The 18,402-nt window shown below is 37.2% G+C and overlaps 1 protein-coding gene across 3 annotated transcripts; it reads right to left on the reverse strand.

Moving 5' to 3' along the window:
- Positions 1–439: 439 nt before the first annotated feature.
- Positions 440–12,744, reverse strand: LOC103706094 (protein root UVB sensitive 6-like). 3 transcript variants are annotated; one of them, XM_088714894.2, is made up of 14 exons: positions 12,271–12,744; positions 10,989–11,087; positions 10,724–10,837; positions 7,040–7,111; positions 6,849–6,959; positions 6,633–6,752; positions 4,641–4,742; positions 4,470–4,542; positions 2,957–3,040; positions 2,786–2,850; positions 2,433–2,534; positions 2,158–2,346; positions 842–1,271; positions 440–745 (listed from the first exon to the last, which is right to left on the reverse strand). In XM_088714894.2, the coding sequence occupies exons 1-13, from the start codon at positions 12,640–12,642 to the stop codon at positions 1,203–1,205; spliced, it is 1,572 nt and encodes a 523-aa protein (XP_088571020.1). In that variant the 5' UTR covers positions 12,643–12,744; the 3' UTR covers positions 440–745; positions 842–1,202. The 3 variants fall into 3 exon arrangements, with proteins under 3 accessions (XP_088571020.1, XP_088571021.1, XP_088571022.1); XM_088714895.2 differs by lacking the exon at positions 6,849–6,959; XM_088714896.2 differs by lacking the exon at positions 2,158–2,346.
- Positions 12,745–18,402: the final 5,658 nt, after the last annotated feature.

The following is an 18,402-nucleotide window of genomic DNA, read 5'->3' on the forward strand; positions in this document are numbered from 1 at the left end:
AGCTATAACAAATGTTAGATCCAGTCATGCCTTAAACTATGATATTCTAGTAAAGCAAAATGAGTTGGACAGCAATAACTATCACAAGTTTAGATACAAATGGCATGGGAATTTTTAAAGCACCCATTAATCCATGTGTCCTACGGTTGTCAGGTATAAATAAATAGGATAACAAGGTGCTATCATTTGATGGGTATGAAGGCTACAAACGTTTCAACATGAATCTCAATGGGTGAGGTTTTGGGGAAACTTTGAACTTTTCTTTCCACCAGTATACAGATCAGAGAACTTTACGCAGAAAGCTGAATATTAGAATTTTTTGAATCTTCACATTCTCTTTTAGAGATCTCAATTAAGTAGTCACTATTGGCACATCAATGAGATGAAGATGATGGATAATCTTCACAAAATAACTCTGCTTTCTAGAGTGAAAATATACTTTTAAATCAAGAAGTGAATTCATTAAATTATCACAAGGGCCAAAGAAGTCTGCAACAGAATTTTTTTAAGAAAAAAAAATGTACATATCAGGAAGCTAAACATTGTATCTTATTAATGACTCCCACTTTCTAATAACTGAATATAAGTTATTTGAACGAAAAATAGAAAAACGAAAAAAGAAATCGAAGAGAAAAGGCACAGCCTGCCTATGTAATGCCTTCATGCCACCGGGAAAGCTCTACTTGCTCCTCCATTTAGCTTTCACTAACTGTTTTACATTGCCCTGTACCCAGTCAGTTTTTTCCTGAAAGATAAATACACAAAAAACCCATTAAGATGGACAAATACAAAAAACTAATCTAAAAGAAAAGGCCTACAATGTCAGAAGGAAAAGGCTTACAAGCAGTACTCTCCATTGACAATACTAACTGGTTAACTCTGGAAACTTATTGCACAAAATCGTTGTCAGTAAATCATGCTTCATTTCTTGTAGGAAGGGTCAGCTGAAGCTGAACAAAGATAAAACTCCTGCCATTTCATGATGGGATAGATCTACAAAGTCTAAAAGAGTGTTGCAGTATGGTGCGAACACAAGGAATAATTGTGGAGAAGCCATTATCTGCTGGCTAATGAGTGCTGGTTTACAGTATGAAATAACATGGAATAACCATATTCACCGTTCGGTCTCAACTGCACAATCTAAAATCAAGAGACCAAAAACTGAGCTCTCATAACTATTGTGAACTGAGATGATCAGAAAATTATGCCTCTTTAAGTTCACAAAGCCGCGCTCGTCCAGGGTTAAGCAATGAATCTGACATTATCCATCCCTGCAAGAAAGGAGCCGGTTAAAAGCATAATAATAAAAGTCAGTCCTCTTCACCAACCAGAAAAAAAAAACAGTCAGTCCTAGAGAGGTCAATCCTGATGAATGAGAAGCAGCTGCACTAAATAATAGGTTAAGCAACACAGGCACTCTGCCTGTGGGTTTCTTAGCAATGCATGTCAGTGCTACAAATCATATGCGGAATGACTCCGTATAGCTGTTTTATCTTCCTCATCATACATGGATATACTTGCTAGTCATCCTTCCACTCCCTAATATATGCAAACTTGCATGATACATCATACACCATATATCAGATATCTGAACTTTCATGGCCTCATTTATCCTATTACTACAGGTTAGATCCACTGCAACCACCAGCTTTTCTAATTGCTTCCACATTTCATGAGACATCAAATGAGAAAACCAGGTACACTAACCATCTAAGATGAAAGGCACTTGCCTAGCCAAAAGTCAAAATTTATAAAACCATGGCAGTTTTTTCCACCAAGTACCGGAAATATTTTGTTACTATTTCTTTAACAATATCCTTTTTCTGTTCTGATAATGGTTTTAATTTCTTCTTCCAGACTTCTATGTTTACTTCATTTGAATTTCATTGACATGAATGCTAAAACTTACAAAATCATCCTAAGTCACTTATAAGTCCCAGACAAATTATTGAATTCACAAATCCAGTGAGTTTGCAATAGTAAACAGTAATTATACATAAGCAACATCTCCAATTGTGATTTATTTTTTACCACATGCTTGCATATATATTTATGTGTGTGTGTGTGTGTGTTTAAACATGTCTCAGAGTATGTTTAATGGCCCTTAATGTTAATATGCATCCAAAGCTTCTGATAGCAAAGTAGCCAACATGTCACCTGTTCTGCTGCCTTCCTCTTGAAAACCCCATATGAAGACGAAACAATGTTGCAGGACTCCGCAACATGAGCCACAAAGTCAGCGTTTGTAGGAATTGGGGATTCTAGTTTTGAATGGTCATACTTGTTGCAGTTTCTCAGAGATCGATTGACATTTGATAAACGAACAAAATATAAAAGAACATGAGCCTGTAATACAAGATATATTAATCTGAATTATAAGAGAGAAAAGCAGATATGTCCTAAATTATTTAAAATTAAGAGTCCATACTCACATGGAAAGCTGCTTTCAAAATATCCTCAGACTTTGCTTGATCCTTAAGCAATGCATAAATTTTATCCTTTGATGGGTTATAGGTGACTATATATCGTTCTTTCTGTAATGGGAGATAAATTATATTAGCAAATATGCAAGAGTATTTCAGCTCTCACCTAATGCAGCAAGAAATCAGTTCAAAATGGCTACATAGTACATGGAAAAAAAAAGTTATTTCGAGGATGACAATGTTCAGTGATGTAAGCTGCACCATCAGAATCTGTGCAACCAACCACTTGGGAGATAAGATAGAAGTATGCAAACTACAAGTGCATCCAAAAACCATCATGTAAACCAGGTTGGAAATTATACCTCAAACAAGCACTGTGTGGCAAGAAATGAAGCAGGATCCTGAAATGCATCCCCAAATCTTGGACCTGAAGAGAGTCAAACCAGACCTTGTATAAGTTTAGACTTCTGCAGCTGTCCAAAATTACTTACACAAAAAAGATTAAAAAAAAAGACTTGGGATATCATGTCAACCTATAATGACAGGTGTATGTTTTAACCATGGAGGACTGAATATATTTTCCTTTGAATTCCCTTCCTTCAGTGAGGGAACTTGCCCTGCAAAATTATAAGGATTGAACAATTAGCAGTGGCATATATCAGATCAAGTTTATCTAGTACATAGAAGTTTGAGATGATTTTAGAACACAAAATAATAGGTATCACATAGCAGCCTTCCTGAGCGCATGCACAGGGAGAGGTTCCAAGTTCTATATATGAAGGATTTAGGTGTTTTAACAGAAATATTGGTGTTTTAACATCTTATATATAGACGATTTTGACAGAACACAGTTCAAGTAGACTTCCCAGTTTCAACATAAGTTGGGAAGGAATGCATACTGAAATATGATAAATTTCAACACTCACACATCAAGGAATTTTAGGAATAAATTGGTATTTCTTGTAAGCAAGTCTATGGTAGACCAAATTTCAATTATCATTTTATATCATGTCACACAAGCCATTATCCATTGTTTTTCCAAATATGCTACATGCCCTATTGTATCTTGGATCAACATATCAAATTTTATCAATCAATACAAAGAAATATATAACTTATTACAGCAGCATGCCATGATGTATCAATAAAGCCTGGTTTGACACTCGTAGTATCAAGATACCTGAAACTAAATTTATTTGTGCGCCTTCAAAACTGCTCCTTTTCTCCCCATATTTGTTCCATTACCACTCAAAGTTACATTCACTCAATAAGGCCAACAATTTTAAGTTTTAAAGAAGGAAAACATTCACTCAATAAGGCCAACAATTTTAAGTTTAGAACCAACAAACAATAAGCCACTCAAACCTGATTTTTTAGTCTTGCATACCATGGATGTCAGGGACTCGGTGACAATTATGTGCGACCATTTTAGACATTCAGTCTGGCACTAAGTTACATAACAACTTCTTATTTTTTCGTTGTTTTGTGTACATTTTATTTGATGAATCTTCTTATGAAAATCAAGCTATGAAGCTGTGTCTTAATAAACATCTTTATCTTATAGCATCCTGTGCTTTGCAGCTTCATGTTTTATTAATACCATACACTTTTCTCCCCTTGTGCTGATAAACTAAAGCTGTTGATGTAGTGTACTTTCAAGTATAAGTTACATAAACATGTATGCTGAAGATAATTTTGGTTTTTGTATTTCTTTAAGTTTGCTGTACATGTATTTCAAACATTTATATTACTCATAATTAAGCCATCAAAAATAGGTCTGTCCACCCAAAACAGGTCTATCATTAATCATAAAGCCACCTTTGTAAAACAGTCATTGCTAAAGCAGAATATTAAGTACTGTGTTGTACCATGCCATATCAAATGACATGTTTTGACTTTTGGTATGGCAAGAATGAACTATATCTTAAGGCTTATAATGTGGGACTATACCAATTAGCATCTCATCAGCTAGAACAACTGCACTATAATATGCTCAGTACAGCTCGAAAGAGTCAATATCCATATTAGAAGACTGGCATGACCTACCAGTCTTAATGAAAGATTCCACTGCCACGGTGAATCTCGCTCTATTTAGAGTGTTCAAAACAACTGACTTCACCTGACAAAATAAATATTAATTGAACAGAAGATTCTGTCAGAACATTAACGAAGAATAACAAAAATACAGAATTTAATGATAGAATTAAAGACCCATACCTCCTGATATGAACTAAGGACATATCCACATGACAGGAAGGCAAATGAAGCAAGCAAGGATGGGTTTCTTTTCGAAATCAAGATACTCAGTCCAGTCCCCAACTTCAAGAAGTTCAAGATGAAGTTATGATTAGGATTATAATAAGATACAAATAAATTCAATTAACAAATTTATGCAAGAAGTTATCTAAAGTTTATGAACAATAATCGGTTTAAAAAATAATATATAATTTCATGGGCAACATTATGGAGTTATGCCATAACCCCAACAAAGAAACCAAATCAGATCTGTATTTTTTCGCCAATGGTCAATCCTTGATCATTTCAAACTAATGGAATTCATCCAGACAGCTCTCTACTTATATAAGCATCTACAGATTAAGCTAATCTAGTGAGCAAGTACTTTAACCCTAGAAACAAGTTATATAAGATGGTTTGGTTCAACAAAGTATTTAGATTTAGCTAAAACTTTTCTCAGAATGACTGTCAACGCTCCTCTAAAGCAATATGTGCAATCTGTGGCTCCTATATAAATTTTTAGGGCCTTGTTGGCTTGTTGCTTGGAACAAATATAAATAGCTGACCATTGAAATCAATAAAGCATATGAGGCAACATTCTTCTTTATTCAAGCCTTGCAAAACTGTAATTCACTATGTTACACTTTTCAAAACTGGTGTGATTCTAAGGAATTCCTCATTCATTATTTTACAGTTAAAAGACCTCTAAAAACCTTCTCTACGTAACCTAGTTGATGCTTGGTTTTGCACCATTTATAGAAAGGAATAGAAACTTAATTTACATTGTTTGCGAAAAAGAATTTCACAAATCTATATAAACCTGAACAGTTTGTTCTCTGGTGGAGCTTAGAAGCTGAATATTGCGATCTCTGATGGAGTTCAGACATGGTATTCCTCAGAGTCAAGCAACAGTGTGTTTATTTGCTTTATTATGAGAATCTTGTAGAAAAAAAATGTTCAATAATATCTGGAAAATGTGGGATAAATTCATCAAATGCACATGAAAGTATGATCAGTTTTCAGAGAATCTCTGTTAGGGACATCTCACACTCAACCATGGACGCTAAAGGGGTTTAGAAATGACTGGCATTAGGGGGCATCACCTATGAGACCTCCTTACAAATCTGAATGCCTTTATTGATCCCAATAAGATGCGTGATTTTGAAGAAGCAAAAGTGCAGATTATCCTACAGAAGCTCATTATGCTTTTGAAATGGAGTTGTTAGGGCACATCAAAAGTTGGAAGGACTTTGTGCTTGACAAGAGCATCTTAAGAAAGAGAGAGAGAGCTTGAAATTTGGAGCTTGCAGTGAGTTGGAAGAAGAGAATATGCACATTTTGAAAGACAGCAACATGACTATACATGTGTTTCCTAGAAGTCCAATATACAGGAATGGGAGATAATTACTGGCGCATTTCAAAAGTATTAGGGTCTCTCTAGGAACTTCCAGCTGGATCCGGCAAGATCAGCTGGAGAGAGAAAGCACCAGGGAAGGAAGGGAGGTATTGGGAGAGTGGGAGGAGGCTGTGCGACCCCCCACACTCTCCCTTCTTCCTCTCCTTCTCCCTCCCTCCCTTCAATCAGCAGTCCAATCCCAGCCTATCTCTGCAGATCCAGCCAAGGGGGCCCTTTGAGTACTGATGATCCACTAGTTGTGCCTAATATTGTTTCATTGGATAGCGTCTGTTGACCAAACGTTTTACCAATGAAAATACCACAGAAATCTTTCCTTTTAAGTTTTTAAACTCCAGAATCTAGGATCATGTTAAATTTAAACTGCTATTTGTATTTTCAGCAAGAATATCTTAAAAAAGGCAAGTCCGAGATTCACTGTCACATGAGCAATATTGCCAAGATATTTATTTGGATCAGGTCTTGTAAACCCCTTCCTACTCCTAGACTTTTAATATACTAATGATTAATACTTTAAAGCACCAATATGTAGACAGAAAGCAGCAATTGGGATAGCATACCAGATCTGCGATATTGCCAACACATTCTCCTTTAGCAGTGACATCACCAATATTTTCTCCTTTTGCATAAGCTTTGTAAATTGGAGTGCGTGTTGATGTCGAAGTCACAGCAGCAACATTCTACATGGAGAGATTGTTAAGAGATATGCTTCATGAATATCCTCCATTCAAATAACTTCAATTGAAACGATCAGATTATGTGAGCACAAGTTCAACCTTTGCCACATTGGCTGCACAAGCCAATGGTAAGAAAAGATGTGGAACAGCAGAAGTTGCTAACTCTACCCCAGCACCCAATTCCATTAAAAGATCACCCGCGAAGCGAAGCTGGGCCAATTTATAGGATTTAAGAATAACGTTCTTCTATGAATAGAGGTTAGAGAGATTATTATGTGCTTGTAGTTTACCTGCTTTAGATCATAGTCAAATTTCTTTCCTTGCCGTGCAAAAAGCATTTTGCCAACACGCCCAGCTCCATCCTGCATATTTTCAATGCACGGTCAGAATCAAAAGAAACCACAGAATGTGGCTGCTGATACTTGAATAATCAATGGCAACAACTAAAATAATAATAATAATAATGGCAAGAACTAAAATAATAATAATAAGAATGGCAACAATAAAAGTATAATAAGTTAAGCAACTAGAATATGTCCTGATGTGGAATTTTAGAGCCAAAGATTCTTGCAAACCATAAAATCTGATTATCTCAATACCAATTGAAACTCTGAAGAGCTACTCTGGAACAAAATTTAAATTTAAAGTGTAAAAGAAAATTAAATTCTGCAGCCATGAAAAATGAAAAATATCATAACAATAAATTAACATAATTTTTTATAATTGACGGTTTACAATAATTTGTAACTTCAAGGTGACCACTGCTTGTAGGATTCATCTACTCTACTATTAGACAAAACTCCGGAGAGTATTTGTTCATCTCCATATCTTCATGTCTTTGTTATTACATATCCAGACATTACATGAACTTATTCTGACAGCCTTCCATCGACCTTATCCAACAGAGCATATTTGGGCTCTCCTATATCTTACAATTCCAACAGGTGTGTTACATATTGTGAATTCTAGTTTCTAGTAAAATATATCTTCATGATTGCAACCAACGATTTTTTTATTCTTAGTCACAGGCAAGTTTGAAACTCAGACTCAGAATGCACTTGCAAAAGTGCACCAAGCACACTAACACATGCATGTGCAAGCGCAAAGCAGCTCATCTGCAGTGCAAGCAAACGTAACTGCAACCAGCACATGCATGCATGTACAGTTCACAAGTTCTTGCACATAACAATAAAGACACACATGCAAACACCGTTAGGGACACATACAGACAAGTAACTTGCAAGGATGTGCATGGAGGAGCAAGTCTTAACACTCTCAGAAGAATGAGGACAAGACCAACGGGCAGTCATGTGCCAGCTACCTGTTATGATTTTGGTTCACGGGCCCTCAGCCTACATGTCAATGGTTATCATTTATCAAGCTCGGACTGGATGTCAAACTAGGGAGAAGAACAAATCATCGGTCACCAGTCCAACCAGTCAACCATTGGTTCAATTGGTGAGCCAATAAAAAAATACTATAAAAATCTACTATATAAAGAGAAAAAGCATTCAGGCAAGCCTCAAAACCTGAAGCCATATATTGCACTTCCCAAAAAATATAATAAAATTACAATACTCAATCTCTTCTTTCCTTTGTGCCCCGACCTAATAAAATACTCTCTTCCTTCCTTATGGGCGCCCAGCCCTAGACCCACAACCCGCTGGAAAAAGAAAAATCTTATTTCCTTGATATCTTTTCGACTTTCTTTCTTTAATTATAATTTTCACATATCCAAAACTCTTTTCAATTAAAAATAATGATCTAAGATCAGATAGGTTCATGGAGAAAATAGTATTATAAATATATTATTATTTAAAATAAAATATTTAAAAAATTGAAAGTGTATTCTATTTTTTCCGAAAAATCGGAGTCATCTACATGCATGCACGTGCATCAGACTGCTAGAATTTAGTAAAACTAATGCTAAGACACAGAAGCTTTTAAAGAAAAATGTTCATAAAATGTAACCCTTTGTGATCTAGACATTCAAGGGTAAAAACAAATGCCAAACATTAATTATTAAAATATCAGGGCTAAGTACTATTGTTTGGCTTAAGAAAATTTTGTGTCATGTAGTGTATCTTTCTAATTATTATTTTATAATATATGCATTATATATTATCATCATTATATGTCAAGGTAGATTCTGGGTTCTGCTGGTGAAGGAGCTTCCAACATTTACAGCAGGTTGGAGGTTCAAGTCTCCATTTGTTATGTTTTTTTAGACTTTTTTAAAGAAAGAGGAAGGGAAGTTTAGGTCATTGTAATTCAATCAAGTCAGTTGATTTGAGCAAAAATCCAGCCAGATCACCTGGTTTTCATGATACAAAGTCCAAACTTAAGCCCAAAATGTATCAAGAGCCAGATTGTCAATCTACCAGTTTGACTGGCAAGTCCAGTCCGGTTCTGAAAACCAATATACATAGATGAAGGATGCTTACTGTCCAAGACATATATGAATTGCCTCTTCCATAATCCAACAATGAACGTCTGTTTGAAATATTTGTTAAACATCAGATTGGTACCTCTATGAATGTAAGATCCAAGGACATGGGATTCCTAAGGCCATTTTTAAGCAACCTTCTTCAAGATGAAGGTCAAGAATACCACTTCATTTGGGCATCTTTCTTCAAAACTTGAAATAAGGCAATAATCTCTCTCCCTTTTCTCCATCCTCCTTTGTTCCTGCAAATCCAATGAATCTTGTTTTTAAGTCAGTCACCATGAACAACTTACAATTCTGAGACAAACTACCTGTTGATTTAGAGATCTTGCAGTTGTTAAATTCTCAACTTTCATAATGTGTCTTCCTAGTTGTGTTGGATGCCTAACTGTAAACCAATTTGTTATTGGAAGGCAACATTTGGTTGAGACCTATCCAGCCTTGATCCAAGGGTATCTTGGACCTGATATCTAAATCAAATTTAATTGGAAATTATGTTGTTCAGTCAGATATCCAGACTCCACAAAACCTTACATCTAATATCTTTGACATACTCAAACATCTTTGTTGAAGCAACACCTTCAGTCCTGATTTCTATGTTTTTGACAAACTATTGTGCTTTCTAGCAAACTCATATTGAGGATGAGGTTATAGTATCCTAGAGGCAGACTTGCACATAACCCATGGATGCCACTTAACCCACGCATGGAAGGCATGATGTTCTACTAACTTAAAGAACAGTTGGTGGACTATACATTGCATCCACCACTTTGGAAAACTTATCAATCTAATTCATGTATGCAGCTTGTCGCAAGTCCTAAGCCCAAAGCTATTGGACCATTGAACAGTTCTACAGGTAATCTAAGATAGTTTCATCAGCCATCAAAGCCAGTATGGAAAAAAAACATCTAAAGATTGGTCAATCTCAGTAAATAACAGATAAACGCCCAATGTCTGAATTTTAGAAAGAAACAGAATCTCTAGTTTGAACCAATTTTCTTGAAACAATGATCCCTTGATGCTTATTTGACAATTTGGGTCCAGTAGGCAAAGTGAGATATGCTTTTAATTGTTAAATGAGGTAGCCCCTTCTATCCCGACATTGAGGTTAATGAAACTAGAATAAAAGAAAGGACAAATTAACAGTACTTTGCTCTCACAAGACTAAGCAAGTTGAAAAATAGCTCCCTTCAGTTGTAATGTAAGAGCACGGAGTACTTATAGGTGTGTATGCGCATCTGTGTGCCTGCATAGCAGGAACTGTGAAAGACTTCAAATACAAAGTGCTTGTCTTTCTGTCATTGCATGTACAGTAAATTATTTTTTTCCCTTTGATAAGCCACATAAGTAGCATAGCAGCACCTTAGCTTGCTGATACAGACAATAGTAGTAATTCTACTAGAAAAATAGAGCAAGTAAAAGATGGCATCAATGGTTTTTCTACAGAAAAATGCGGAAGTTACTTTAAGAATGAAACATAACATTGTAGTCAGTGTTTTCACTGCTAGGACATGCTGATATTCTTTACCTTAAGTATCCAATTAATAGCAACAGCACCTGGTGTGGCCCTATTTCTAGATACTCCAACAGAACTCAACAGTGTCTGTGTTGTGAAAACACCCATAGCTCCACCAAAGAAATGCTGAACAATAATAATAATTATTAGTATATCATGGGAGAGTTCAAAATAAAGCAAAATTTCTTATTAGAGGTTGCAGCACAAGCATGCATTAATAGATTCAAAAAATTAAATAGCTTATGAATCGAGGTCAAGTTTTAGATCAAGTAAATACCTTCAAAGCTCGCCATGTCATGTATGGAACGTATGAAGGGGTAACGCTATCTGGAAAGCCTTCAGGGACTACATACGATCTTATGAATGAGATCAATTCCTGCACCGGAATTCCTATCTGTGATTATATTCCATACTTAAATGGATAAAAAAACAAAAACACGCATTCCATACTTTTGCTAGATGCAGTTACAAGAGAACTATATGAAAATACAGAGTAGAGAAATGAAAGACGTAAAGTCCTTAGAGATGTCAACAGCCCATCCGAAAAACATCCTATCAGAAAATGATATATTTCAAAGACCCGATACCAATAGCTACTTTATAATTAATCCGCCCTTTCCAGATGGTCATTTTGGGGGGTGAGAATGATAAAACTCAAGGCCGTATGAAAAATTTTACTAGATCTCAAAGTTTGTTACATTTACTGAAAAAGGGCAGGCCAAAATAAAGCATGGAGGAGGGATTCATCCTTAAATTTCATTTTTTACTCTTTCCCTTGCCCCTCAGTTCTGGCCACATACAAAATAAGGCAGCAGTGATGAATTCTTTCGACAAATATCATCCAAAATATGTTCATGCTTCACTTTATTTTTTAAAAAATATTATGCATTATCAAACTCATTAATGTTTTGCCTATCAGTTTAATATTCCCAAGAAATTGTTTATCTGCAGCCCAATCCCCTAGTTTTCACCAGCAATGTCTTCACTACTTTGCTGTTATCATTCTTCTCAGGCATTTATCTAACACACTAAGCATGCATCTAAGAGCCGCACAAAACTTCCTCAAAAATTGAAGAATCTTTCATTATGAATCCAAATTCCACTTTGAGATTGTAGACAAGACTCCTTTATAAAACAAAGAACTCAAAAGCTTTTTGTTCAGATCAGTAAGTAAGAATAAAACGATTGAAAAGTTTCTTGTAGTAAAAAATGAAACACGAAAGGTTTCTTTCTAATTTTCCAACAGAAAATAATGTGATACAAAAACTAAATTTCGAGAAGGAAGATCCCGGATTGCCAAGGAAGAAGCAAAAATATTAATTTTCAGACAAATTAAAAGATTAACATAAACTACTGAAGTACTTACCAAATGAACATCAGTTGAGACTAATGCCACCTAAAAACCCATAACTTTCGTAATATTATATTAATATGAATTAAATTAATTAAGTCATGATTAAGCTTACTGACATAAAAATTAAAAGACCAAGTATTTAAACCAAAAGAAATGACAATTTTTTGATATTAGAAAACTCCAAAGCTGATAAAAACCAACTCACCTCCACAGGCGCCGCCGGCGTCTGCAGCGAAACCGCCTTCACCGCCGACGAACCCCTCCGGACCGTCCCGGTCGCTTCCACATCCACCACATAATTCCACCGCCGCCCATCGATCTCCTCGCAGCACAAGATCCTAGACGAGGCCGCGGCGGCGTGCACCGCGAGCCCATCCACGGCCGGCCCGAACCTCACCTCCGCCTGGATCTGATCCGCCGCCGGCGGATGCAGAGAAGGCACGACAGGCGGCGCGGCGAGCGTCGCAGCGGCCGTCGTCCGCACCGACTCCCTGACCACCGCCCTCGCCTCCGTCGCCCCGCCCCGCGTTAGGGTTTGGGCGGAACTCGGCGATTGCTTCAACTGGATCGGAGCCATCCAAGCGTCGGGGGCGCCGGGAGACGGAGAGAGAGAGAGAGAACGCGCGCGAGGGGTTTCGTCGGTTGGAGACTTGGGAGTGTAATGTTTGGACCGTTGGAATTTATAGATGCGGTGGGGAAATGGATGCAGTCCATATGGGATCATTTTTGTCTTCTTTTCTCTTTTTTTTTTTTTTTTTTTTTTTTTTTTTTTTTTTTTTCTCTCTCTCTTTTTGGTGCTGAAGCGGCCCTTATTAAGCTCCCATCTCACCAGAAGAATATTCGATGTGGATAAAAATGATCATGTATTGAGTACACCGGCCGATTTTACTCATACCCTCTCCATCCATGGATCCGGCTTGGATACCTCTCTGCATTCCGACACAAACCCTCCGTGTGATGGTGGGTTTTATTTGTGGAGGTGATGTTGGTGCTGGCTTGGAGCCATGCGAGTGGGGCAGTGCGGCCAACTGGTGCCCATAGCGTAAGCTTAAAACTAATTTTTTTCTTTCTTTGGGAGAACCCTAGCATTGATTTGCATGTTTAATAAGTTGATAGCTCTTATGCATGCACCAAATATACATGCCATGATGATGATGTATGTGCTTCATGAATGTTGCCTAATCACAATCCCTTCTTAGATGTGGAATATGTGAATGTAAAAGAAATCCAATATTCAAGAAAATAGACGATGGAGGCTAGGTTTATCGAACCTTTGTTTAAGGGCAACAGGAGAATTTAGCAAAGGTTGCAAGCTATTCTTAGCATCCGGTGCGGTTCAACTCAGATTTTTTTTTTTTGGTAATTTGATCTAACTGTCGAAATATTATTACACCATCAACATATATATACCGGAAGAATGAGATTCTAGTTATATAAAACCATCTAAGAGTTTTCAAGTTACTCATATGATGTTTGTCTACATATTCTAGCTTATGCAATGTTCACAACCAATGCAATTTTCAACCCAAATCTCTTGCCATTGGTTGTCAATAGAATAAATGATGACTTAACCACACATATTTACGCATGTTTTGTGTAAAATATGGTTCTTGATTGCGGCTTATTTACATATGACTTATGTCACAATCTCATTGTGCGTTCAATACATATTTTACAAGCTGGGTGTATTCCAGGAACTTTGTTTCTGCGGTACCTGCATACCTATAAACTTTGAACGGTGTGAAGCAAATATTTGGAACAAAATGACAGTTCCTTTTTCTCAAGAGAGAAAAAGAAAAAGAACTAATTCTTTCATTTCTTTCCCAAATATCTATGAACAATTCATGATATTTGCATGTGAAAATCAGCTATAACACAAAAGGAGTTAATTAATGTTCTCCATATTGTGTGATGGAAATAGTGTGGCGAATTCTGTGATCATTCGTAATTTTTTGGTTGACAAATTTGATAAATATGCAGAAGTTATGGATTCTCACGAATTTCGTAATGAAGATAATAACAACATAACTGCAATTTTAAGTAGTAACAACATAGATCTAAATGGGTGGACTTGGAATAATAGCATTCAAAGCTTGGAATTCAAAGCATATTGCAACGGTCAATATTGCATCAAAATTGAACATTATCTAAATTTTTGGCCTTATTTTACTACCTAGTCAGGTCTATTTTATAGGCACAGCAGCTTTCCATGCAATTACCATTAGTCAAAATCTTGAAGTAGCTAAGCTAAGTTGCTTCTATGGTGCACTCTTGGGCTGAAGAAGCTGTAGTCAATTAGAATTTGATTCAAAGATTTGCAACTGAAGTGTTCATATCAGTTTGGTGACCTAAGCCTTCTGGTCTTCACAAGTAATTGACCATGGAATCCATCTTCACATGGCCTGTATCAACCTTATAGCTAAAGCTAACAAGTTATGGTCAATTAGGTAGGACAACCCTCAAACATGGAATATGTGCATGGGAACAAGAAAACCTACAGCGGCACGCAGCCATTGTTGGAGGCATTTAAGGGAAATCACCATTTCAAGTTTTTTTTTTTTTTTTTTTTTTTTTATACAACGGCTGCCCATCCTAGTCTAGTATAGGTATAACCAGCAGAATCAAGAGCAGCAATCTAACAAATTCGTGAAGGAGGGATGTCCTAGTCTGTCCATAGAATTCCTCCAGAGTGTTGTGCTGCATAGGATGCAACCCAATCGGCAGCTCTGTTCATCTTTCTATACACATGCAGTTCCTCACCATCCGCCTAATATCACCAAATAGAAGACTTCCATCCCCTTTGACCCATCCTCACACAACCAGACGATTACCGAGTCGTCCTCGAGGATGATACGCTTCGTCTGCAGCTTTTTTCGAAGCTTTTGGTGCCGACACGAAGGCATTAAAATAGGAGGCCATGTAGGTGAACCGCCAAGGTGGTTGTTTGTCCGCTGGCGGCCACTTTTCTTGCGGACATGGGAATAGGCGATGGCAGGACCACTTGGCCATTGTTGGCTGATGCCTGATGCAAGTGGCAAGAATGAGGAAGTCATGCGAATGGCATCTGGGGGCCAATCAGGGAAGGCCTTGTAAGCAAAGCTAAGTGGATTGAGGAAAGAGTTTGGATCTTATGCGGTGCAGTCATATCATCTATCTCGAAGACGAACAGCTTTTATTTATCTCTGGAATACAAGATGCATTGGGAAGAGAAAGAAGAGTTTTCTATCTTTGAGATGGATGATGTAATGGTTAGCTAGGATGGTACTATATTTTATGTCGTACTGCAGGAGATCCCGTTTTCTAAGAAAGACCGGTGCTTTTTGGAAGGATAAATGAACTTTGAGTGAGTATTGGGCAGATTTCGGGCATGTGCAATGAATGCATGTGAGAGGACTGAATTTCGTGCGAGAAATTTGTTTTTCAAAAATGTGAGACCAGAAACCCCGGCACACTCTTTCTGTTCTTTAAAACATAAGCTCCCACAAAAGTTCCTTTCAACATTAATGTGTGAAAATGTAGATAAACTGAGGCATCTCGCGGCTTTGTATTAGGAGAATTCATGTTTCTCACAAAAAAAGGGCCTTTGAATCTTTGTTTTGTTTTGTTTTTTATTTTTTTTTGGCTAAAAACAGATATCTTATACAATGCAAGTAGAGTCAGCAACCAGCAAATCACACAATGCCCTACGCAAGTCTCCCTCCACATCCCACAGAGTATCTTTTGAGTGGTTCACCACATATGCTGCCACCCAGTCTGCTGCCCCATTGGCTTCTCGGTACACATGCTTGGCCTGAAAGACCACTCTATCACTCATCATCTTCCAGATATCTCAAAGCAAGGGATGTACCCATCCACCTTCGTCTGGGCCTTTGAATCTTTGTTTACTTAGTTACTTAAAATATAGTTTTTTTTTTTTGATAGGAAAAGTAATACCACTAAATAAGCTAATTTTTTTTTTAAAAAAAAAGAGGCTAATATGCGAGATCAATGTAAGCAGTCGGTGGAGCAAAAAAAAAAAAAAAAGCCGATGGGAAGCTAGGGGTCACAATAGATATGGCTAATAATGAGAAAGCTTTGGCCCAAGGTTTACATAGATTTTCCGATAGAGTCCAATATGCGGAGGTTCAAAAAAAAAGAAGTAATAAATTGGACAGATTAGAGGTGCATGATATAAAGTCAATCAAAAGTAATAGAACTTAAATTTTTGGTACTAAGAAACTTAAAGTCTGCATATGTATCTCTATAATTTCATGTATATTTAGGTCTATGTTTGCTAGAAAATAATTTATATTCTCATTGTGGGATCTCGCAGATTACTCTCTCTCTCTCTCTCTCTCTCTCTAAATTGGTTGCCCTTGCTTTACAGATGGCAAACAAGCATGGGTTGGATTTCCCAAAGAAGGGGACACGCTTCAAAGAGCAAAGGATTCAAAGAGGAAGCAATTGCCCTAGGAGAACACAGACAAGTAATGGCGCAGCGAGAGCTTTATTAACTCAGTCTAGAGTGAGGTAGCTTGCAAGATAGTTTTTGATATAAAAGGAGGCAGAAAGACTGCCGCGCTTGCCGGATGCTAACAGAAGCTTGAATGCCTTCCCAAACTGCACCTAGTTTGGCTGCTAGGAAGAGAAGCGAAGGTTATTGTAAGAATCCGTGCGGTGTTATTCGCTGAATAGATTTTGAGTATTTATACAAGATCAAGGAACCCAAATAATACCTTCTGGCTAGCCTTTTAGGTGAGATCTTGGATTGTTACAAATAGTATCAGAGCGAACCCGGCCTATAACTCATATAGACTAGGGAATACTGCCGTATAGGCTCATTGACGCTGACTATGGACCGATCGTAGTGCTTGTAAATAGATTTGAATAGATTTAGATCTTTAGCTTGACGTGGACGTCATGGTTTAAACAGAAAAGTATGTGAGGACCCATGCAGGCATGTGTTTGTCTACATTGGTTATGCGCTAGGTAGATTTGGATACCTATACAGGATCAAGAAATCTAAATAATATTTTACGGCTAGCATTTTTGGGTGAGATTTTGGGTTGTTACAGTTATATTAAGCGAACCATGAGGAGAGAAAGAACACATGCATTGAAATTCTTCTTGTCAGAGGTTCGAAAGTCTATGATAGAAAGGGCATCTAAAACTAAAGAAGAATTTTAAGGAAGTTCATTACTTAGAAATAGTGATCTCATCCCGTCTTACTTACTGAGAGAGAGGAAGTTTCTGGATTACTTTTTCCAGCTAGATAGCGAGCGATCATTCAGCAATGATACCGCAGAAAGCTTACCCTCTTCCTAATGTTGTGTAGGTTGTACCAAGCTAATAGCGAATAACAAACTCTTCTCTACTACCTCGACCTTAATTAATTTCCATCCTACGAGTGCATTGTATCTAACCACAATATGGCAAATAGATACAAGTAGCTAATGATCTCGCATCCAACATCTCCGACCGAATGGTTAGGCAACACTATGTGTTGGTTGGGTTGCTCGGTAAATTCTTGGTTGAGCTTGTGTTAGAAATTCCTAAACTAATTGTCTTAGTTTGCTCAAGACGCCATTCAATCTTATATAATGTTGATAAATTAGTCCTTCCACTCCTTGCAACAAAAACTGCATATCATTAAATTTATTACATCATATTTAGGATACCTCGATCTCGAACCAGATCTACTTCGGACATAAGCTGAGGAGAATAACCTTAATCAATAAAAGTGAGCTGCCTGGAGGTAATAAACTCTCCATCATTTTCTCAAAACAATGCAAAACTACACTTGAATATTCATTGCCCTTGGGCCAAAGCAGTGTCCAACTCCAGAACCAACATGAAATTTTCGTGACAATGTCGGTCTTGCATGCAATCTTTCCATGTACGACATGCACGTTGCATGCACCATTTTTCAATTGCGTGTTGGATCTAGAATATTGAGGGCACATGATTGGTTATTATCTTGTGTGAAGCCTTCAAAGCGACCACCAGCCATTCTAGCTCTCTTGTCTCAGATAACAGCTCAGCTTATCAATGTCTTCAAACTGATGGAGATGGAAGGACATGAAGCCATCTCAAATGGAACCTGTGCCCTGGCATAAACCAGAAGATGGTTTCAAAACGTCCCCTTCCATAAGAAAGACTACCCTGAACTATGCTATATACAAAACTAGTCCTTTTTTCTTTTCTTTCCTTTTCTTTTTTTTTCTTTTTTTTTCACGCTAAAACAGGCATTTCATATATCACAGGTACGAATATACCCTATAGAATCAGAAAACAAAATATTTCGAAGTGCTCCGGCCATCTCTCCCTCCCCAATCTATAGCTAGGGTGCCTCCTAAGT

This window comes from Phoenix dactylifera, chromosome 2, assembly GCF_051530095.1.
Source record: "Phoenix dactylifera cultivar Ajwa chromosome 2, Ajwa_hap1_PhDact_Kaust_v1.1, whole genome shotgun sequence".
Classification (NCBI taxonomy): domain Eukaryota; kingdom Viridiplantae; phylum Streptophyta; class Magnoliopsida; order Arecales; family Arecaceae; genus Phoenix; species Phoenix dactylifera.

Coding starts and splice junctions, on each gene's coding strand:
- LOC103706094 (XM_088714894.2), bottom strand. CDS start 12,642: ATGGCTCCGATCCAGTTGAAGCAATCGCCGAGTTCCGCCCAAACCCTA. Junction 11,088..12,270: donor CGCCGGCGGCGCCTGTGGAG/GTGAGTTGGTTT, acceptor ATTCCGGTGCAG/GAATTGATCTCATTCATAAG. Junction 4,743..6,632: donor TTGGCAATATCGCAGATCTG/GTATGCTATCCC, acceptor AACTTCTTGAAG/TTGGGGACTGGACTGAGTAT.